Source organism: Lagopus leucura, unplaced genomic scaffold, assembly GCF_019238085.1.
Source record: "Lagopus leucura isolate 7727_CA_CO unplaced genomic scaffold, USGS_WTPT01 Super-Scaffold_741, whole genome shotgun sequence".
NCBI lineage: Eukaryota > Metazoa > Chordata > Aves > Galliformes > Phasianidae > Lagopus > Lagopus leucura.
Window position 1 is genome coordinate 5,368,346 of NW_024962256.1, and position 24,695 is coordinate 5,393,040.

The 24,695-nt window shown below is 36.0% G+C and overlaps 1 protein-coding gene across 3 annotated transcripts in view; it reads left to right on the forward strand.

Moving 5' to 3' along the window:
• Positions 1–24,695, forward strand: part of ATRNL1 (attractin like 1) — a 425,500-nt gene that overhangs the window by 294,277 nt on the left and 106,528 nt on the right. For all 3 annotated transcript variants that reach the window (XM_042863594.1, XM_042863593.1, XM_042863595.1), the window contains exon 27: positions 16,144–16,251. In XM_042863594.1, the coding sequence (XP_042719528.1) occupies positions 16,144–16,251 (108 nt within the window). The remainder of the gene's footprint in view (positions 1–16,143; positions 16,252–24,695) is intronic.

The following is a 24,695-nucleotide window of genomic DNA, read 5'->3' on the forward strand; positions in this document are numbered from 1 at the left end:
TTGTCTTATATTGAACATAGCTAGGAAACAGGACTTAGCTTGCCTGCTGTATTTGCATAGGAAGTGTTTTGTGCTTGTGCTAGCTGTGGGCTCATATCTGTGGCAGTAAATTAGTACTACCTGAAATCTTTCTTCTTCAGCTAAATTGCTTTTTAGCCCCCTTTTTTGGCTTTGCTTTTTTATGTGCTGCTTTAAAAAGTGACTTCTACCTGTACATATATTTATTGTAGTCTTAATTTCTCTCAGCATTCTATTAAAATCCACATCATTTTTGCCCCACAGCAAAGAAGAATAAATTTTCTAAGATATTATTTTCTTTGGAGAGTTTTTTGCTCCATGTGTATGTGTGCCTGTTGGCAGTGAGCAATATTTACTGCTGCAGAACGCCCCAAGTATGGATCCTGGCAAAGGCTTCTCATTCTAGAACTCATCTGTATATTCACTCTGTACTTATTTGCTATTTGAGCACTATCTACAAGGAGGAAAAGATATTAGGAGTTTATTCTTTCTTCCGCATAGTACTTGGAGGAGAGAAAGATATATTTTAGTTTTTCTCTTTTTTGTTTGTCAAGACATTCTTACTAAATCTCATGGTTTTTGTTTTGTTTTGTTAGTAAAGGTGGCTGTTTGTTACTGTTTTTTATGTGTTGTTATTGTTTTTTTTTTAATTAGTAGTAGTATTATTTTTTTTCCCTGAATACACTACTAGCATGGTGCATAGCAGCTCCTAAGTGAGTTGAAGTAAGCGGTGAAGCACTGGTACAGTTTGTCCAGAGAGGTGGTGGATGTCCCATCTCTGCAAACACCCAAGGTCAGTTGGACCACGCTCTGTGCACCTGATTGAGTTGTAGACATCCCTGTTCAATTGGACCAGATGGCCTTTGAGCATCCCTTACAGCTCAAAGGATTCTATGATTTTGCTGTCTCTATCCCCAAAGAGAAGAAATAGCTGGTAAACCAACCAAATACTGCCCCAAAACCTTTCATCCCCCAACAGTGCACAGGCAGTTCTTGTACCTCTCCTGCCTCTGCATTGTGCCCATTGGAGTCTGTGGGAAGGAAGAGATGTAGAGGAGTGCAGAAAAGTTGTTCCTCACACCCATCCTTGGCTGCCAAAAACTGAGAAACAAGTGTTGAAGGAAGCAGGGCAAAGTTTGCCCTGTGCAGGCTGTGTCATTTCTAAAGGGAAAATCAAAACCAGAATAGGATGGTAGAGAGAAGGAAAGGGCATCGCAGCAGGAAAATGAATTGCAGTATTATTCACATGAAACAGGGAAGAAGGGACAGCACAGCTTCCTGAGGGCAGAGCTGGATGGCTTCTGCCCTGCCAGGCTCACTGCAGCTGCAGCCTCTCTGCCAGCACTGTGATCTGGGACCTAGCCCCAGTGGGGCCTGTTTGCACACTCTTCACATTTGTCTTATGGGGTGATGAGCTGAGAACCTTACTGCTGCTTATGAATTCTCTTGGAACATAAAGCCATTTTTAAAGGGCTATAAGAGAGCTGGACTGCTCAGGAAGAAACCAGTCAACGTTTATTGTTCGGTTTTTATTTTTTTACTGCTTTTGTTTTGCACAAACATTTTTGTGATTATTACTTCTTTCTTGGTCACATTCCTCAGTAACGTCTCTTATGGTAAAGCTCGTTAATAAGGAAATAGGCAGTCTTGTATAGATCAGTATGTGTTTTATTTGACCATAATAATGAATATCCATTTCTTCTATTTCTTTAGCTCCCTATGTCTTAAATTTATTTCTATGTATTTTAAATATATATATGCTTCCTTTGGATAGATTGTGATTTTTTTTTTTTTAAAGAAGTACAAAACAATCCCATTACAAATTCAGACATGTTCTGCTTTATTGTTAAAATGGAAATAATAATAAGCCACAAGGAGCTGTACAACAAAGCTGAGTTAAATCCCCAAAGCCAGCCTGATCAGAGAGAAGGGTGAGAAGTCAGACCTGGCCTAACCCTCTTCATTACGCCTCATTTATGCAGTGCTCTCACAACTGTGGATGATCTTAAACATCATAATTGAATAATTATGGCTCACGATGTTTTGCCTTAGGGCATAGTTTCAGCTTTTCTGTATGTTGCAAACAATGTTCCGTGTCATTTTGCGTTAAGAAACGTAGCAGCCAAGCTCTCTATTATGCAAGAGCAGCTTTAGGCTCACACACGCAAATGTCTGCTTCTTCAAGTTTAAAGAAGAAAGAAAAAGAAAAGGGGCAGCTCACTCAAAACACCTGTGTGAAAAGCAGACAGATACTTAAAGAGATTTTCAAGTATCCTATGTGTGGTTCACATCTGCAAACATTTGCACCAAAGATTTTGTATGTTTTTAGCAGGAACAGTAATTTACCCACAGGTAATGACGACTTGTTTCAGGTGCTTGAGGCAAGTTGGTATGCAATTTGGCTTGTTGATATGGCTCAGAGTTGGACCTTTTAATAGAAGCTGTTCGCAAACATTATAAAACATTTTGAACTCAGCCGTTTATATGTACTGAATCATTGCTGATGACTTTTCTTTTAAATAAGTAAATTTACTTTGAGAGATGCAGCTGATACAACAGAATATATACTCTTTGGAAGGTAAACATAATTTATGTGCAGGTGTGGTAGCATTGTATGTCCTTTTCACATACAGTTAACTATTGGTCCAGCCACTTGAGTTGATTCATTGCAAGAATAAATGACGTGCTCAAAGAGTGCTGGATTTCATCCCATCACAGCTTGATTCTTTTGCACTGCTGGTGAGTTTGCAGTGGCAGCTGAGGTGACATGAAATGAGTTTGCTTCTGGAGAAGATGTGCCCCAGGAGATGAAAGTATGAGAGCTGCTTTGTGCAGCTGAGTCACAGCTGCCAACCTGCAGTTTGTATGGAAAAGGGCCTAAGCAAGACAAGCAAAAATGTCTTGGAGTAAAACCAGTAGTCTTTTGTCTTATCTATGTCTCACAATTAAGTACTGTTTATTTTGTGCATAATACTTAGTGTCATCTTCTTCTATATGTAAGGATCAGAAACTCAATTGGTCATTGGGAACTATTTTGTTTTCAGCATAGAAAGAGAGACTACAAATGAGAATACACTTTGTTATATACTTTAGAGATTTCTGCCTTTCTCAAATAAAGCATGAGGACTCTGGTAACATTTTATGTAATACAGAGTAATGGGTATAATTTTAACTTGAATGATTGATTTAGCCAGACTGTATCTGACGTGTCAGTATGATAAGTAGAAGATTACATTTATGAGACGTGAGTGATTCCACTTTCAAAGAAAATAATTTAATCTGCAGCGATTTTAATTTATTTCTATTCGTTACCACTGTTATTTTTATTGGAGCGTTTTTTACTGACCTTGCATTTTAAAAATCATTGACATCTTTTGCCTTTAAAGCTGCAGAGAATTAGGTCAAAACTTCCCTCCATCAAAGACTGAGAAATTTAAAAATGGCGTTTGCCTGTAGGATAGGAATGAATGTGCATCAGTTTAAAGGCCAATGAAATATAACTGCAAGCAAATCTTTACTATTGAAGTCATAGAATTCCTTCATTAAAATTGAAATGGAAGAGAAACAACATGCTGCAAAATTATTTATGAAGGCAAATATTCAAATAGTTTTTCAATATTTTTATTTTTTCTAGGAAGTCCGCAGTTTGTCGGTACAAGAATTTCCTCTTCCCTGCATGAAACTCATTTGCTGATGTTATGTTTGCTCCCTTTTGTGTTGGAGCATTACCAAAACTGTAAAAGTTAAACCCTCTTGGGGGTTTTTATATAGAGTATTTCAGCTATGTATTCTTAGTATGTTACTGAAATAAACTGTGGGGACAGTATCATTCTTTGCATTTTGAACTGTGTATAAGTTTGGACAAAGAAATAATATGACAGTATTATGTTTAGGGTCATTCTGGGACTACATACCTAAGCGTTGTTACTGACTCTCAAAAATGGCCATATAGGGCATAAATGACATGATATAACTACAATAGCCTATGGCTGTGTACTTTCTTAATGTAATAATGCTGATCTTAATAATCTACTAGGTATGGTTCTTTGGTCTTCCTTTTCCTATATAAAGGAGTTTACCTCCACTGTTAGATTTTCCTGTTACCTTTTCTTAATTCTAAGATTTAATGTTTCCCATAAGAAAAGTTACAACTGACGTAAAACACATAACCCAACTTCTCCAAGCTGCCTATATTGAGTTCTGGTCTCTGATTCTAAATTGGTCTTTCCAAATGAGTATGCAACACTGCACTCCCTACAGTTGAGGCATAAGACATAAGTGTACTGAGCAACCATAGCAAGATTTCCAGGTAGCTGAGAAGCTGCTAAAAACTTGTATTCTGTGATTTAATCTTAATGCAGATAATGAAAAACAGCTTTCTGATTTCCTGATATCATTACCTGAAGCCATTGGAACCTATGAGCAATATGTTGTGTGATTGTGATGTAAATTTTCATGTGTTCATAATAAAGCAACCAAAACAGATACTAGGTGGTCAAAGCCCAAGGAAGAACCAAAACTAACAAAACCAAAACCAAAGCACCTAAGTTTAGAGTGGAGCATGTATACTAACATATTTCCCTCAACTCCAAATGAATAAGGAAATTTAATTAGGCAAATCACAGTTGTCATGCTCTGTTTTAGAAGTCCCAAGGGTGAGTCTTTTCTTTGCCTGCACTGTGATAAATGTGGGTCTATTGAGCAGAATGACGGAGATGTATGGCACCTTTGACTCAGATCATAACTTTGTTTTCTTTTGTCTCTCAATTAAGGATGTTGTTGTTCTTTTCCTAGGTAAATAAATTTCAATTAATGAAATTCCAGCTGTCTCATATATTATGGTGGTGTAAACTTGAAAGCATTTAGCAGATGCCCATATAAAATCCATTAACACATAGTAGGTTCCCTGACATTTTAAACCAATATGTCTCCAGCTGGAACAAGCAATGAAAAACAAGTCCACATTCCTAAAAAATTTATGGCACTCTCTAACGAAGGTAAACAATTCTCACACAGAAAGGGACATATTTTGGAAGGATAAAGAATGTCCTATTTCCAGATTTGCAAGAGAAAATCATGAGTATATTTTGTTATATTCAATTTTTCTTTATAGAAGCTTTATAACATTGCATATTAAAAGAAGGAGCAAATTAATATTCCAGGTAAAAGACGATCACATTTCTAAGTTTTTACCTAGTATTTACCAGTACAGAATTCACTTGATAGTCTCTAAAAATTAGCTGTCAGGAACTCTGATAATTTACTTGTCCCTAAGTATTTTAATCTGATACAACTATTAAAACAACTTGAAGACTGCCATTAAAAGCTTATTAGTAGTTCACAGTAAAGTCTTACAAGCAAAGTCAACCTTGGGGAGAGAGTAAAGTAATGGGAAAGGGAAAGATGACCTTGACTTGCCTAAAGCCTGCAATACTTCATTTGGAAACAGGCCATATTAGAAGAAAATCAAGTACAAAATTGGTTCATGTAGTACAGATGTGCATAGAAACCGTGATGGAAGAGGATGGAAATATAGTTTTGAAGCCTGCTCATCCTGGTGAAGTAATCATTGTAAGTTGTGTACTTTTAAAGGCCTATTTTAATTTGTCTGTTTAAACAAAAAAAATGTTATTTTAGAAGTAAACTGATTGTTATAAGGTAAACAGTCTTTTTGCTCTTTTGGACTCTTAGGATTTATTTTGGTAGAAGCAATAAGGAAGGCATTTCATCCTTCTTGTGTGAGTTCACCCCTATGCAGAAGGCCAGCACAAGGCCTGGTTTCCATCTGAATCCATCCAAGCCTCTGGATTGCAGTTTAAATGATGCACAATGCTTAATGATGAGATCTACAGCAAAAGGATGGATTCTTAAAATTAAAATGTTTTGTAAAATGATATCTCCATAGGATACTGAAATGCTTTCTTGTGTTGTGCTGCAGTTTACGTTACTGCACTGTCAGTGTCTTCAAATAACTATGACGAATTCACATGTAAAGTCTCTCAGTTGGAAGGCAAATTTGCTGATAGCTATTCCCCTTTAAAATAGCTAACCTATGTGCTTACCACATACAGTTACAATGGCATTCAAGTAGTGTACTTGTCTATTTTAAGGATTTAACTGCGAGGGTAAATCACTGTATGATGGTGAGAGATAGAGAGCAGTGTCTGTAGAAAGTCAGTGACTGCTAAAAAGATGTTTAGCACGATGCTTCCTAAAATCAGGAGCAGAGCAAATGAAGGAAAATAAACCTGACCAGAGATTCTGACCCAGTTGAAGCTAGTTTTTGGAAAAGCCTATCATTCTTGAGAAGCAGAACTACCATGCTTCCCTTTTACGGTGTCATTGCCACAATCCTGTACTTGGCTGTCCTCTCTATTGTAAATTAGAATAGATGAAAGCTGTCGAGCGAAGCCTGTGGTGGAGGCTAATTTGATGTGATATAATTGATGAACTCTAAATCGTCCCACTTCTCTCTTTTGAAACAGTCTGACTGGAGCTCAAACTGCCAGAGTACTTTGATTTACACTCTGCCACTTTTATATAGAAAGTCTCATTGTGGCACTGGTGAGGGATTAACCCTTTCACAGTATTTTTCTAATCCACAGAGTATGTACAGAGATTGGTTCAATCTCTTCTAGGGATACTACCAGAAAAATCCAATTTCCATGTTTGTGGCTGGAATGTGTGCACCATATTACTATCAAGATAAAAACAACTTGACCTTTCGTACTACATATGTTGCCAGAATGGTCCACTGCAATTAGTAATGGGCTTTAAATTCCAGAACTTAATTTCAGACTGTAGGATTAGGGTAATTAATACTTGGAAATCCTCAGTTTCTAAAATTCTGATGAAGTTTGAATATTTCAGGAGATTAGACAGGTTCTAGTCCCTTCAGTAACAGTTGATTATTAGATAGCAGCTCAACTCCTAAATTAATTCTCCACTAATATATTGCAAGCTTCAGACTTCCTTACCTTTGCAGTTTCCTTTTCTCAGTACTTTCTTGTTCTAGATAGTTGAGCTCAGAGTAAATCTTCTTGGTTTCTTTCAGAGGCAAGTGATAGGATTGGGGTTAGTTGTTAGTTCTGTAGCCGGAGCTGAAAGCCTTGTGAGCAACTTGTTTTTCAGCTATTCTTGAGCAGTCACCATTAAGAGGTGTAACTTCTCACATCCACTGTATCAATTGTCTCAATTTAATAAACATCATGAACAAAGGAGAGCTGCTTTAATTCATATTATTACTCTGGTCAGAAAGCAGAACTGCATCTCTTTACAGCTGTCACTCCCCTGCACAAAATGAGTTGGCTATGGGGCCACATGCCATTCCCACGAGCACTGTGTGCCAAGTTCTTGCTGACCTGGAGGTGCTAGGTATGGTGAACAAATCTGTGAAGTTTGGAATATTTATTTGGATAAGTACCCAAATTTCAAATCAGTGTCCTCATTTTACACTGATTAGCTAAATGCCTCCTCTCTGAAGCTGCCAGATGGACAAGACTTTCTGCACAATCAAATCAACGACACTTTTTTTCACACTTCCTGGTCTTGGATGTAACTTAAAACTGGCTACAAACAATTGTAAACAATTACAAAAAAAATTTGTAATGGTTGTTGATGTGAAACATACTGCTTTTAGAGCTGATCTTGGATGGAACTATTACAATGAAAAGGCTGTCAGTGTCACTGTGAGTCTCTTTTTTTTTAATGGAAGTGGGAGGCAGTTAACCTGAAGTCTAGTATAACTGGAAGTAACACAGCTCCAGCTTTTTTAAGAATTCTCTACAGGAATTTTTCTCACCCAATTCAGAAGCACAAGATAGTGTGGCATGCCAGCGTGGCTTGCAGTGGTGAGGCTCTACAGCTCTTTTCACTGAGGACCAGTTTAGATGAGGACATTTCCATCCTGATGCTGGCAGGGTACTGCAAAGTGCACCTCTTTTTGGTCTTCTTTGCAAGGCAGTGAAATTGATAGTTATTTAGCTTAGTACTTGAAGAATTAAAGTTTGAAAGCATTTAAAGGCTTTCCTGTGATGTCAATCACATCTCCAGTTTACCTTCCTTAATGGTGATGTGCTTTGTGTTGTGTAATTGCTAAGAATGCTGCACTTCACATTTCATTTACATTGTTACTCTATCAGTGCATGAGTAATCTCAAATAATAAATGGTGTTAAAGAATTGGAGACAAACTTCATCTTTAACAAAATAATAATCAACAAAAATGATAAATGATAAGATAAAGGCGAACTTCACCTGTATTGAAGTAGTACTCAGAGTTTTCATGCTCATTTTTTATTTCATCTTTTTTTTTTTTTTAATTCATAAAATTGGTACAAACTTATTACAGAAAAAATAAAGGAAAGAAAATGATGAAGAAAAAAATAAATATGTACCTTGGATTTATAATCATCTAAAAAATCTTAAGATTTTGACCTGAAATCATGGTGTGAGCCAGGCTTCAGGTATGGTTGCAGCTTTTTCTAAATTGGCAGAATTTCAATTTGGCTGTTATAATTCGAACAACATATTTTCACTTCAGTTCACTTGGGAAACAAATTCATCACCTGCTGGTTTTTTTTTTTTTGTTGTTGTTGTTGTCTTGGCACAATTTGCAAATGAAAATACACTGGTCTTGCACTTGAAAATCTCTGAAGTAAGTGTACATGCACCCCATTTTGGTGACTTTTTCTGTTCTAGGAAGAGAAATGTTTTAATTAAGGCCTTTTCAGAAGCCTGTAAGTACCTACAGTGAAAAAGGTATATGGTCTCAAGCAGTAATACAGAAACATGAGGCAGAGGATTCTTGCTAAATATTTTCAGATTGGATAACCAAATTCTACTTATTCTGGAATATTTCAGGAACTGTCTAATGTACTGATCTGATCACAGAGCCTGACAGGGTTTTCTCTGAGATTAAGAAGATTCAGTAAGGCTGGAGAGGGACAACTGTAATTTCCTTCTTAAAAAAAAACGAGAAAAAGCAAGGGCTGGGCAATTGGAGAGCAGATAATTTATCACTAATTCTTAGGAAAATATTAAAATAAAAATTTTTTCAAACTATCTCCAACAATTTAGTAGAGAGCAAAGATGAGGGTGACATTCAGTATTCTTTTGTCATGTACAAGTGCATGGGAACTGCTGAATCACAGCCTGAACCTCTGATTGACCACCTGAGGTGAGCAATGAGTCAGCCCTGGGAGCACAGGTGAAGGCAGTTCACCTGTGCTACTGGAAGGGGTGGAGCCTTGCTTCACCTCTCCTAGACCCTATTTAAGAGCTGACTGCCACTGGGGAAGGATCTCTTTAGGAGACTTTTCTCAGTGAGTTAAGGTCAGGGGTGAACTTTCCATCCATTTTTCTTTAGTGTGATAACCTGTTTAGCCTAATTTTCTTGTATACTTTTTAATTATAGTGTCTGTATATTCATTGGTTAGACGAGTAATGCCAAACCAAACTGGTTTCTTGATACAACACACATGCAGACATTGTAGAGAAGAATGAAGCAAGATACAGCATTCCTTCTGACAGTATTTCACTTAATTTTCTCATAAACATCCTGAAAGGGTATTCACACTTGGATTATAGTGTAAAACTATATGCTTAGGGTAGGTCGTTCTAACCAGTCCAGAGTGGAATGGGGGAAGTGACATTAAGTGGGATTCTGCTGTGATCTGATTCTGATGTTTATTTGTGATGAGCCAAGGTTATTGCATATGTAGTATAGTTGAACTGAAAGTGTGCAGACGTATTGTAGAATGGAATTGCAATCTGTACAGAAGAAGGTGGGAGAATCTGAAATAATTGACTGGGAAGTTACAATTCCGGTATTCTGTAATTGTCAAATGAAAGATTCTTCTCTGAGGAAGATGTAAGCATCTGCAGAAAGGAGGAGGAGAGGGAAAAAAAAAAAAAAGAAAAAAAAAAAAAGAAGAAAAAAGTAGTGGGAAATGAGTTTCAGAAAGGTTTCCAAGTGAAAACCTTGGTAAGAGTATTCAGAAAATGAGGTGGAATTATAATGGATTCCAGCACAGATCTGGCATAATGCTATGAACAAAAAGATCTGTAAGGTGGTAGAACTGAGCCTTCTGTTCTGCTGTGTAGGATTTGGGGCTCCACTTTTTAATGAGAGTGTAAGGCAGCTGGAGATGCATATGGGAGCATTGAAACTGGGAGTGGAAGTGGTGACAAAATACTTGTATCCCTACAGTAGTTTAAAGTTGAGAGGATTGAAGGGAAGCTTCAAATTCATGAAGAGCTCCTGTGGAGGAGAAGAGTGTTATTTTTTTCTCAGATACAGCCAGGACAAGAAGCAATTGGCTTAAATGTCAGCATGGAGATTTAATTTAGATTTTACAAAAGACCTTTCTGGCCCAGGGACTGTTAGGCAATCCAGACTTCTGCAGTGACTGTGGAAGCCCCATCATTGGGGCCTTCCTTGGAAACTTCCGTATCTGCTGGGAAGATCTTAGTCATGCTGCAACTTGCTGTTGACTAATGTACAGAGGTGGACAAACCGATCTCATCTGGTACCCCTTATACCCAGTTTCTTTTATTAGATCATATTTACTATCTTCAAGGAAATCTGAATTGCTACAGGAGCAGCTGAAAATTTTATTTTCAATTGTAAGCTTATGTCTGTTGTTTAAGGTAAATAACTGAAGCCGTTTTTAACAGTTGAGATAATAGTGGGTGGTATTAATGATGCCTCATTTCAAAAACAGTAGTTTAATAAAATGAATAGGATGTACTCAATTCTTCTTCTGAAAACCTTTTGATGTAAGGTAGCTTCATACTCTGTCTATTCCACTTATAAACATGACACTTTATACTGAAGTACTGCGCTGTCGGTGTTAATAATTCTTTAGAGGGTGTTTTAAAAAGCATTTCTTTATGTGACATCACTGTAAATGAAAGAGTTCCAAAGAGTAGTTTGCATAATATGGTACTTGAATCTCACTTTCATTTTCCGAAATAATTAATTTGAACACATATTTTAATATATTCATTTATAAATAACTGTCCTTGGGCAAATTCAGTAGAATGACTTATGTGGAAACATTTTAACATTTATAATTAGTGGATCTAGTTCTCTTTTCCTTTGTGCATAGCATTAGTTTGCTGAATAAGTATTTTTAGAAACTTTCTGTGAATTGAAAATGGCTCTGCTGGCTATTAGCAAAATAATAAGGGTTTGCTGAAAGGATTTTCTAAGCCTATTTGATTAAGAGTACAGTGCTGGAGTTAGCAAGGAGGCCTGCAAGAAGACTTAAGTCTTGATGATCCTTTAAAATGACTATGGTTACAGAACTGCGTAAATGCACAACATGAATTCATGGGATTAGGTATTGTTTAGTGCTTCTTAGATTTGAAAGCAGTGAGTTGTGGTATAGAATTGAATTTTGAGCTTATTATTGATTCTTCAAACCCAAAAAATCTTCATATGCTAAATTAATCCTTAGGGAAAGTACCTGAAGGGTAGATCAGAACTTCAATGTAACCATAAACTGTTTGCAAATGAACATAAACCAGTATGCCATTTCCATTGTACTACACAGCTTTTTATACTTGCAGTCTTATAGAGGTGGGAATTCTCTTCCATAACGAGAAACATCCTTACTGTAAAGTCACAGCAGATTCATGTTTTGCTCTTTGCTTCCTAATGTGCAGTACATAAAAAGTCTGTTCCTTGGATCTAGCAACAAAATGACCTTTTCCGGGCTGGTCTTTTTTTCTTTTTTTTTTTTTTTTTTTTGATTGGTTCAAGGGAAATTACAGACAACTGGTGTTTGCTTTCCAAAAAAGATACATAAGAACTTGACCTTTTGGAACGGTTATTTTTTGGGATGTGTACACTGTATTTTAAGTATGTCTTAGCTATTGTTTGCTAGACTATGTCTAGTTTAAATAACCCTTCTTTTATTCAGTGCAGTGCTAGGATGAGAAATATAACTCTTCTCTCTTTTTTTTTTTTTTTTTTTTTTTTTGTTTTTCTCAAGACAGACATTGCACACACCTGAAAGCACTTTTTCTTCAGACAATTTTGAAAGAAAGTGGCATGGAATAGGCTCTGATATCTTAGTAACTTTCTGTAGAGTCTATTTTGCAGTGCAAATAGCATGTTAGTCTATGGCCGTCTTTTTAATATCTCATTTTCTTCCTGAATGCACTCTTGGGTCAGAGCACTTCCACTTAGCAGGCTGGGGAATGAGGCACAGGGAAGGCAAGTGGCCAGGGTTATTTAGGAAGTTCATGGTGAAGAGAATCAGTGAATCTAGACTGTAAAACTACTACTGCTGTCATGAGCATGCTTATTCCTGCTTCTTGGTTTTCACTGGTATCCTTTGTTAGCTTCTTAAAGTCACCTTATCTGCTGCAATAATGGAATGGTGAGTTTATTTTACTTCAAAAATAAAATAGTTTAATGACAGTGACCTACTGTTTCAGTGACATCAGCTTATTTGGAAATTAATCAGGTAGGTCATTCAACATGTAAATGAGAAATTTCTTTCCATACCTAATTTAATCTGAAGAGATTTGTACCACCAGTAGTTACAATGAGAAAAGTTACAGTGAAAGCACTCTGTGCAAATTAAAGCTACTAATCAGAGTTGCATTGAATTATCACTGTGTACAATTCAGTCTGAAAATGAGAATTTAGGAATTTTGAGGATAATTAAATTCTGTTGCTAACTAGTATGCCCGTAGTCCAGTTGGATTTGTGTATTCATTAAACCCATTTAGGCTACTTCTGTTGATTAGATATGGCAATAAAATACCTCAGGAATATGACTGAATTGTATGGCTCATAGAGAATGTCTTTTTGCAGGGCTGTCCCTTAACATACTTGTTTTTACCCCAGAAGTTTGTCAAATGCAATGCAGCCATAAATTAATTAATACAACTAGCATTGACGTTTTTATGATTTTTTTAATATTGCCATCAGTTTTCCTTGAAATCTCATGTAACAGAGGACATTTTAATGCTTTTGTTGTAGCAATGCGGTGTTATTTGCATCAGTGTTTAACAGCACAGAAGCAGAAGAAGAGGAGTCAGAGCTGAGTGATGAGTAAGCAGAATAGGAATTTCAGATTAGATAATTGGGAAAACAGTGTCACTAACAAGCTGCCAGAAAGATTGTAGAATCACTGTTCTTCGAGATTTTGAATACTCATCTTGCCAGAGTAACTCATGACTTGTTATAATGCTGCTAGTAATTATGCTTCAATGGAAAGAAGAAAACTAAAATCTAGGGTATGAAGGATGCAAACCTAGGTACAACTGTGCTATTGATAAAATTATAGCTACCCTTTCATCTGCATCAGAAGGATCTCTGAAAAGGCTTTTCTATTCATCTGCTTATGACAAAAATGTTCTCCTCCTCTTCAGCTATCCTAATCTATCAGTTTCTCATGAATGTCTGTTACAAAGAGAAAGTACACCTATCTTAGTTCCTACCATCTAATGCTTTTTTTCAAAATAAGGCTTTTAGAAGAGCACAGAAAAGGCAGTGCTAATTATTTTGAATGCAAGTCTAGATGTAATCAAACAATGCATTCAAATGAGACATTTCTTTTTAAGAAGAACTTCACAAGTTATGCATTTTCTCACAGAAGATTCTTTGGAACATTTTTATTCTCTTCAAAATGTATTTATCAGAGAAGTTCTGATCAACAGCAAAACATAACTGTATACTCAGGCAAATATATCTCTGTGACATATTTCTAGATGGTCGTGGTATATTGTCCTGTCTTGTCCTATCCTAGTTGTGGCTGGAGCATGGGTTGTCATACCTGACTGCCACATGTGGTAGCATACCATACTCACAATTTTCTTTAACTGGAACTTTTTGTTTGTTCCAGTCTTGATACGTGAACAGCTGCAAAAGGTGTGAGTTCCTTTTTTGTCCACAAATATGATTTTAAACATCATAACATCTTACTGCTTTTCTCCTTGTTCCCCCTTATTTTCTATTTTTCCTCTGCACCTTATTAGGAACTTTAAAATGCTGAGCAGAAAGAAACTATATTTTGAGTTTTGTTTTCATGTTGCAAGTGCTCAGCTGCCAAACTCAGCAGCACTTCATGGATAGCTAAACATGTTAAAATTTTCATTCTTGTTTACAGAACTAATTAAGAATCTTCTTAGTATTAATCATCATAGTTCTATTCATACATGACAGAGTATCAAAATTTCAGCTATTGCCTTGTGAATGAGAATGCTTTACTGAACAAATGGCTAAAAGCAGAGGTAAAGAAAACTTCCAACCTTAAAAAAAAAAAAAAAAGCGTATAAAATACTCATTCCTTTATGTTCTGCATCAACTATGTCTTTTAAATAAACGTTTGTGCATTTGTAGCATACGTTATTCTGCTCAATTAACTACTTTTTCCAAGCAGTTCTGTTTGTTTAAAATGATGTCTGGCTTCCCATTAAAAAATATGCATTTGCCAATAGCTCCATAGGCGTACAGTACAGTAATTAGGTCCATATGGTAGGACTGCTCTAATAACATTGTTTTCTTTTGTTTTTGTTATATTAGGAAGAAAATGAGCTAAATACAGTAATTTTATCATTTAGCAACTCGGTATTTTTACACATTACTTTTTTTTTTTTTTTTTGTGATGTTTATCAAGTTGCTGGTGAGACATGGTAGCCATAGTAGTTCTTCCTGTCTGTAAATATACAAAGATATTGGTTTTGGTACAAATTGGTCCTGAAGCAAAGCAGAAGCTATCAGCTTCATTTTGAAATGGAAGGCTAAAAAATTAATCTCTAACCATCTGGATATTCAAAATAGGCTTTCCTTTATTCTTCACTCACATATGTCTCAGTCATCCCCTTGGTATTATATATGGGGAACCCAATGGTGCAGTTGCCTACTGAAAGATTCAGAGCATGGCTACAAAAAAGGGCCTTTGGAATATACAGGATATAAGTTAAGAGAATACTGAACTGTTTAGATTGTAATGGTCTGGGTGCTTCTTTAGATTTCTAAAGACAATGTTAAAATGCAAGTTGAGAAAAAACATACTTGAAAGGTATTACAAAACGAGGTGGTTGTTGTGTCATTGTGTCATAGACCTTAAATCAAGAGTATTTATTAGTAAGCTGCCAGAAATATTTGTATACCCTTTACTATTTCAAAGGGTTTTATGAGCAGTGCGTCACAGTGCCAGTGTCATTAACATTCAAATGCCAGGTTCTAATGTTTTAAGTTTCCCAGACAAACAGTAAGGAGAAAAGCACAAAGAAAATGAGATATTTTCTAATAAAACACTTCTGTGAGCGTTTTGTCTTCTCAAGATGCTGTGACATCCTGTTCAGTTGAAGGAGCACACGACTTTAATTGCATGACTCATTCACTTTAAATATTTAATAATGCTTTTATTAGTTGCACTGAACCAGTGGAGTAAGATCTGTAATATCTACTGCTGGTCATCATTTTTATTCATCATGGTTTAATAAGCATTATAATTACAGATTGAGGAAGAAATATGAGTTAGCTTTGTGGTTTTGCTTGGGACTTCTGTGCATGCTGGTATGATTGGAAGGGATTATACAAGCTCTGTGAGCATAACTGATCATACTCACGTATACTGATGCAGTCTTTCCAATACTGACACATTATTCTTCATATTTAAGTAACGGCAGGAACGATGCTGTATAAAATGATGAGTCCTGACACTGTTAGCTCCATCTGGTTTAATAGTAAAGTATGAAAATTTGAAGGCCAAGTGGGCTTTTTCTTGGCAGGTGTTCTGATGCATGCTTTATCAGTGAAATTAGACTTCAACTATTTATACCAACCATTTCCCATATCTGTCTCCAGCTTGCACAAATAGCAAAGTTATTTCATGAATAGCCTGCTAGGGGAGCTTTCATTTCAAGATTTCATCAGAGCTTTAGCTGAAAGACTATTTGTAGACGACATAAACTCTCCAGGCTCAGTCTTCAAGTAAATGCTGATGTTGATCAATTGGTATAAATTTCTCCCTTTAATATTGAAAATATGATATCAGTATTTGCATGCTATTTGCATTCTTATGTTGTAACGGGAGGTATAGTAGGGAAGCCTAATATTTGGTGTGCTTTTTAATGTTAAAACATCATTTTTTCCCCATCAGCAACTTATGCGAGAGCGACAGCAGATGGCCAGCCGCCCCTTTGCTTCTGTCGATGTAGCACTGGAAGTAGGAGCTGAGCAAACAGACTTTCTACGAGGGCCATTAGAGGTAGGAACAGTGGTGCTGACAAGGGACCATTGTGATTTGCATATTTATATTGCTAGTCTCATCTGCATCTGCTTTTGAAACCAAGCAGTGTCTGATTACCTGGAGCTGACAAGTCTCAGCTACATATGTTATGCCATTTTCAAGGTGCATAGTTTTAATAGCATGACATGAGCTGTAACAAAAGCCACTGGAGAATCTATTAGCCTCGGCTGGAGTGACAGCCAGCTCACCTGGTGCTCCTTCCGTGATGGATATGAGCTGGAGGAATGCAAGTCGCAGGAGAAAACAAACCTCATGCTCAGTCCTTCGAGTGCACAGTGCCCCCTAGTTAACATCTATGTTAATTAGCAGAGATTTCAGCAAACAAATAAATAAATAAAGCAGCTGAGAGTAGCATTTCAGTGTTTTATATGTACAGATTTAAAGAACACTGAGTATACCGCATATTGTCATTTGTAGGTAATGGCTACATTACTGCATTCTTTTATTGTAATTGCAGACCACTGAAAAAGAAATAATAATATGCATGGCAATGTAATATTGGAACAGTGTAATAATGCATGAAATGGATTCTAGAAGTTTCAACTGAAAATAGAAGGAGAATTACAATATGTGGATGATAATGAATATCTAACCTAAGTTGGTCTTTTGATAGATGCTAATCCTCTGTTCCTTTACTTTTATTTACAATATTGTGTTTACAGTTATTACTTTATCTTATTTATGGTGGGACCTGAGAATGAGGTGTGATAGCTCTGAAATCTTTCAAGATTGTACTTTTCTTTTCATTGCTGCCAATTCCTCTTAAATTCAAAGCTTCTCTTACTTTTCTCAATAGCCTCTTTCAATTGAAGATTAAATATACTCTATCAAATCTCTAAGGTTCATAGAGAAGTGAGCAATGTGAAAAGCAGATTCATAGCAAAAAAAAAAAAAAGTATCAACTCTTGAGTACTTATCACATTGAGGCTCTCTGTCCTACTGCACAGGAAGCAATCAGAATTATTCTTGCTGATATATTTTAAATACTTGCATTAGATAGTGCATAAAAATGCCACATCTCTTTGGAGAAGCTTTGTTATTTTTGGACAAAAAACTCATCCCCGTCATTCACCTTACTTCTGTCTCCTTTTATCTTGGAACAGAAGATCTCTCCAGCTCACAGACTGAGGACAAAATACACTGTAGTTAAAAGTTAACTTTTTGGAATGTGTTCTCATTGTTTCAGTGCTGACACCTGAGAACATTTTCTCTGTTGTCTTTTCTGAGGGAGGCAATGAGTGGGAGCTGTGGCATCCAAACTAATTCTGTACATACTGATTGTTTAATTAAACTTTAGAAGTAAACATCACAAGTTAATTGCCATGTTTTCTTCTCTAGTATCTTTTATACAGCGCTAAAAGGGGATACTAAAATATTTTATTTCATAGTTTTTGTTAGCTATTTCTTCCTAGACTAAGCATTTTTCTAGTAATTGCTTAGTATTCAGTAAACACAGGGTTGCTTTTTCTAAGTAATATACAGTTATGCACAGAATAGAGGCCATTCAAAATATCCTTGAAAGTACGACACAATGATCTATATCAAAACAAAGCATTGTGCTGAGTGTTAAATGAATGTGATTCAGAATATTGATTGACTTTTCAAGTATATTCTGCAAGAAAGTGGTGTACTGAGTTTCTACTCCAGGTCTATCCTGAATTTGCAAGTGGACACTAGAAGCTGTAGTTGCCATTGTGTTTTTTAATCTCAGATCTTGTTTGGGCTGAAGGGAATTTGGATCACACATATATTTTCAGGATACAGTGCGTAAGCAAAAGGCATGCAGTAACTATAACTTAATCTTAAAATTGTTTTTATAATCTTTTGGTATCTGGTGTCTGTTGAGATTATTTGAAGTTAGGGGTCTTTCAGGTAAAATGAATAATATTCAGTAACTCCCTTCCAAATGTTCCCCTGGCACTGTGGAGAACTTGCACTGATATAACAGGGTTTCCAGTTTTAATCAGGAGCACTGTGGTTCCTCACATCATTTTTTTTAAGTTGTGTGCTACTCACCAATTCTTTCAATGTTATTAATATATTTTTATTGACACTGTGCTTTCAATCACATTGAACTGGCTCATGGGTCCATGGACACTGGTTTTGTACAGCTGCTGTTCCACATTAATATTGATTGTCTGTTACATGTCAATATTCATATGACTGCCTACATGATAATTTCATTTGGCCACTTTGGTTATCTCTTCTTATTTATTTCCTTTTTTTTTTTTTTTTTTTTAATATCTGGGGCAATTGTTTTACTGTAGAGTTTTATTTTGCAGTAGGAAGGTACATTTTGACCAGTGTTTGGAAACAGTATTCATAAATACATAATAAAATTATATTGTAGTTAAAATGTACCTACTTTAGATGCCTACATTACAACTGATAGTATTTGGGTCTACTTTGAGTGAGCTGCAATTTACAACAGATTAAAATAAAATCTTGAAGACTACAGAGGAGCACTGAAATTTTAGGCTCTCTTGCTTTTTTGGACTCTCAGTGAGCCAGCCTATCTTTCTTAATGTTTTGCCAACAAAATGACAGTATCCTTATAATAACTCCTTCAAAAAAAAAGTCATCTGCATCATATTCCTTCTGTTTCCTGCTGTCTGAGTGGGTTTTCAGCTCTAGCCTTTGCTCTTCTCAATTTAACTAATATTATTCATTCATTCTTTACCTCTTCAGGCTGCCTTTCTGTGCAACTGTTTTATAATGTGACATTAACATGTTTTGTGTTGTCATCCATTTTGTCATGTTGGTCTTATATCAACACTTAAATATCTTACTGTCAGCTTAAACTTAGCACAGAAGAAATCAAACTTAGATTTCCCCTTGCCCTCCTCCACTTTTAGCATTACATGAACCACATATGCTAAAAATATTGATATTTTTTATTTGATTATCCTAATTCTAAATATATGAAGCAGTACTTCTTGTTGTGGCTTGGTATTTATGATACGCATCTTGTGCCTTAATTTGGAGAGGAAAAAGGTCTGTTTTGCCTATGGCAGCCCCAGTCTGGACCTTAATCTACTTTCACTGAGATGCCATTTCCCTATATACCCTTAAGTTTCGCCAGTTGAGGAGAGGCAAGGGAGTCAGGTGAACAGAGAGCCTCCATATTCCAAGAGGAGAAAAGGAAGGGAGGAGTATAGTGAAGTGGCTGATATCCAAGGGAGGTAAAGAAAAAAAGGAATTCCTAAGGTCCCACTGCTCACAGTTCCAAGTAGCACAGGCTGTTAAAGAACAGAGAAAGAAAACATCAAAAGCTCTCTGTTCAGAGTTTGATAATATTGTGATATTTTGTGATACCACCATATTTTTTTTCCAGTACTTTTCAGTACTGAAATCATAAAAAATTAAAGTAGCATCTTACATCAATAGACATGATACGTATTTCTACACAGTGCCCTCAGTGTTAAAGCATTTTTTATTTCTTTCATTTCTTTTTCTCTGGACATGGCTGCTTTTTGCTCTTCAGTTCTTCAGTATATCATTTAGGCTGCCTTCATATTCCACTGTAAGGAATGTTTTGGGTTTTTTTTCCTCAAATTTAAATCACTTTTGAAGATTTGCTTCCACTGTGCTGCTGCCAGTCATTTTAGTTAATCTGTACATTAAGCGAGAATTTTTTTCCTGTCCTGTTTTCCCTAACTTCTGGCTACTTTTCAGCTTTTTCATAGCCCCTATGTTATTCTGAAACAGGAACGGATTCTTTCATCAAGCCTGTGAGATAAGGTAGACAGTACTGTAAATTCTAGTGTACTGCTATGCTAAGTCTCTGAAAAGTAGTATTTACTCTGCTACATCTGCTGGAGTAAAGGCAGTTACATTGCTGTCTGCATAGGAACCAAGTGCAGATTTGCTCATTTGATCATACACTTGATATCTATGCAGTATGACTAGGATTATAATTTTTTTTTCAAATCTGTGTTCTTTATAAGTTATTTTTGCAGAAAAGCATGTAGTAATCCTTTCAATCATATTTTTTTTTCCATCAAGTTACTGTATTTCTTGTAGAATTGTCACAGATGTTAGACCGATCTCTACTTCTGAAAAGGTAAGATAATTGCAGGGCTTTGGGAATTCAGATAAAATCTGGCCTTTCTCTAGTAAGCAGCAAGAAATATTTATGGTACATTAAACAAGTTTTGAATTTCAGGCAATTGTGAAAACTATAAGCAAAGCTCATCTGAGTCTCCTATGGAGATACTCAAGACCTGTCTGGATGCCTACCTCTGTGACCATCTGTAGGGAACCTGCTTTAGCAGCGGGCTGGACCCTATGATGGCTAGAGGTCCCTGCCAATCTCTGCAATTCTGTGATTCTGTGACTTGCTCTCATTTATTTGAGTTACAGAATCGGACGTTATGCACCAACACCAGTAGCTATCATTATGCCGAGAATGGCTATTGGAAATCAAAGTGACTTATTAAAACACATTAAAGTCCTGTACCAGAGTTTTATGAAATTTGGGAAATTGAAGCTTATACTAATAAGATGTGTTGCTGGTTTCACTAGCCAATAAATTGTCAGAACTTTTTAGCTTGCTTTATAAATAATTCCAGTTAAGTTGTGTTCATTTTCTTGTTTAATTTGAATGATTCAATGAGTAATCTTTGAAACTGCAAGCTAAGCATACTTCAGTATTTTGTACAAAATGAAACTAGTTGTATGCTTTGTCAGCGTTCAGCTCTGATTGTGTTGTTCACATAATGTCTAAGAACAAGGAACAGACTCTTACCAATTCAGATTGCCTTTGATATTCTCAGTTCCCAATTTTAGACTCAGTATAAATTAAGCCCCATTGTAAGAGAGCAATAACTTATTGAAGACAGTGATGAAATTGTCCTTAGAATGGTCATTCTGTTCTCTTTGAACATGAAGGCATTGCATATTTGGCAAGAGGTGATATCAAAAACCATTATACTTGAATTTTTTGTTTATTTAAAAAATCATGCTGTATAATTTACAGTTTCGAGTGTTGTTCATACAACCAGATTGGAGAGCTGAACTTTAAGTACTTCAGAGAATATACTAATTACATAATATTTTGTTATTAATTTTGTATAAAACAATAACAGATCTGGTTGTTTTGTTTACAATATGATGACTAGAAGTTATCCCACATTATCTTTTCATTAAAGTAAACATTCTCCTAGATAGGGAAGGATAGATTTGCTGGCTAATCAGCCTATTTCTACCTGTACGATTAGTGCTGGAGAAGGTGCAGCATCAAGTATAGATGCAGCCTGTGAGCCAGTTCAACAGCAATCACACAGGACAAACTGCAGGTTGTATGGCCTATAGTATCCATAGGTGGACTCAGGAGCATAAATGTCATTTAGAGACATCTACCCTGTTACTTCTTTTCATTATCATCCAGAAAGTAAGGGTGCTTTGTTTCCTTTGTAACTTATAATACTTTGGATATGCATGTACAAAGCTGTTGTTATTTGAGCTCTCATTTAATTCTCATTTTCTTTTTATCTTAGTAATGTTTTTATTTTACCCTGTAATAATTTCAAATCTGTATAATCCATATGATGTATCTGTAAGTCTGATTGGTACTGGAAAGACTTTGCCTAAGTACTGTGTCCAATCTGAGTCACTGCAAAGGAGGAGAGAGAATCTAGATCAGAACAATGTGAGCAATCAGAGCCAAGGGAATTGGGTAGAGTATTGAAAGAAGACAAAATAATAACCTTCAAATATGCAAAATGTTAGTAGCAATCAGGAGAGTAATAACCTTTTCGTTGTGTGCACTGTAGGCAGCACAGGTGTGATGGACTTAAAATGTAGTAAGGTTTAGGCTTAGTATCAGGAAAAGCTTCTCATAATAAAACAGAATCACTGGGAGCGATTGCCTGGAGAGGTTATATAATTTCCTTCATTGTTTTTTAGAAGAGGGTGGATGAACAGTTCTCAGAAATGATGTATGGCTACATTTGCTATTCTCCTTTCAGCTCTGCCTTTGCTATGAACTGGATTGCCTCTTAGCTCTTCCTTCTGCAAGATCTCTGAACATTTTCCATTTCTGTTTGGAGACCTTAATTGCCTTCACTGCACTATGAGGTTTCTGTTACTGAATGATTCTGACTCTTTCCTTTAGTGTTGCAGTTACCTTCATTGATCCACATCCTCAGTTTTCTTCTAAGATCGGGCACCATTAAGTCTCTCATGACTGTGTGTTTGCTTAATGTGATCTCCAACTCATTCTGGAATTGCTTTTACCTTTTCTTTACCTGAAGTCTGTATTCATGATATAATTATTTTTTATCTTAACCACATTGCCATTTTTGTAGCCTCTCAAAATCTAAACTAGTAGATCTCATAGATCATACTAAACTAGTAGATCTCAAGGAAATGTAGTCAGATAATACACCTGATGCTGAAGAAAAGAGTCTATTTTGGATCTCAATTTCTTTTTTTTTTCCTGTGTTACTCAAGGTTTATACTAAATTTGCTGAACTGTTACAAGAAGTCCAATGCCTTGTGCTATATTTTGACCTTGTCTCCCTGCATTCTCTTCTGCTCATTCCCTCAGTCTTTTATTTATCTGAAAATTTTCATTTTCCCTGAACTATTCAGTTACTTAAAATTCTACCTTCAAATCTTTGTATTTTCCTTTGCAAAAGATTCTTCTGTAATAAGAAGACATTATTAAGATATTTTGTAGTATAAATATTCATGTTAATTGTTAAGAATGTTGGCATGCGGCAGAATCCTTAAATGAATTTTTTAGAATTCTGGGTTGATTCTGGAATTTATGCAGTCTCTAAACTTACAGAAAACACGCTTTTAATGCTTGAATTCTCCTATTTGATTACTTATTTCTGTTGAGTCAATTTACCTTCATTGACCAGGCACTGTAAGAAGGTGTTGAAGGTGATGGATACAAGATCTCTGTACTTCCAAGCTGGTCTCCTGATATTTCATGGTAACATGCCTTGAAGGTAGAAGCTCTCTGCTGATTCACCTGTTAGTTTAGTAAAACTGTTTTTATTCAGGTTGTTTTTTTAATAAAAATGTATTTTGCACATGTACTGTGTAATCAGATAACTATAGAAATTGCATGGATAGAAATATTTTATTTGTTTCCAACAAAATTGCCAACAAATGTTACGCTCAATTGGAACAATTAACAGGATTTTTGGCTGACGTGCTAAATGTACGTAGGTGTTTCGGTGATATTGGCATGCTGTGAATAGAAATTGTTAAATTACTGTATTATGCATAGTTGCAAATTGAAAGTATCAAAATACACATTCTGATTGTTTTCAAGCAGAAGTATATAGATGTGTCTGTAAATGTTATGAAAAATGACACATTACATGCCCTATTTTTTTTTACATTAATAAATGTAATCTTGTTTCATAAGGTAGAAAGGTAGAAAAATCAGTGAATGCAAAACAGAATAAATGTGTGTGCAGCCCTAGGATTATCTTTTAGCAGGATTTCTCGGGGAATCTTGCTTTTGGATAACAAATCCCCAACAATGTAATTTTTCTAAAATTGCTTAAAACAAACTTACCAAAACTAGGAAATAGCTGTACTATCAGGATAACCAAAAAAGCATGTATGTTTAAGGTTTTTTTTAAGGTTTGTTTGTCTGGGCCTGTCTGTACACCCTATTTTCACATGCCTTTCCCTGCCAGGCTGCTCTTTCTAGTTATATACATTTTCCATAGCTACAGAGAATGTTCTTTCCGTCTCAGTATCTAACTTTAGTTTTGCCTGCTTGCTTTGTGCATCGTGGCTCTTGGATTTCCAGTTGCACAGGGGCTCAATGTGAAGAAGGCTGAGATGTGCTCCTGTTCAGGTAGACCGTGACACACTACTGGATTTTGTAGAGATTGAAGCTCAATTCTCTCCTTGCCAGGGTCACTCTTCATCTGTGCTGTTGTACAAAAGGCAGATGAAAACCCTGCTCTCATTTTGTGCCCATCATCAAGGTGGAGGGAGTTTAATACTGTGCTGCCCAGTGCTTCTCGTTCCCTGCGTTCTGAGTTGAAGAAGAGAGAATCTGCAGTTTAGATGTTACTTTTCCCTGTTCATATTTTGAGAAGTAGATTTATTTATTTATTTATTTATTTATTTTGAAATGGTTATTTAGGAAGGCCTGGTAATAATTGCCAACCTACTAAATCACTTCTTTGGTGAGATGAACTCACATGCCCAGCCTTTTTGTCGCCTCTTTGAAATTGTAAATTACAAGACAGTTCACTGGCTTAAACAAAGAGAGGTAGAAACATTGCCTGTGACCTGGCTTTAGTAATCATCTCAGCATTTTTAATTGCAAAAAATATAATATTCTTAGAATTTGAAAAATGATTAACCCCAATCAGGTTTTAGGACCCAATGGTATGATTCCTTAATTGTTCCAAAGGAGTTTTTTC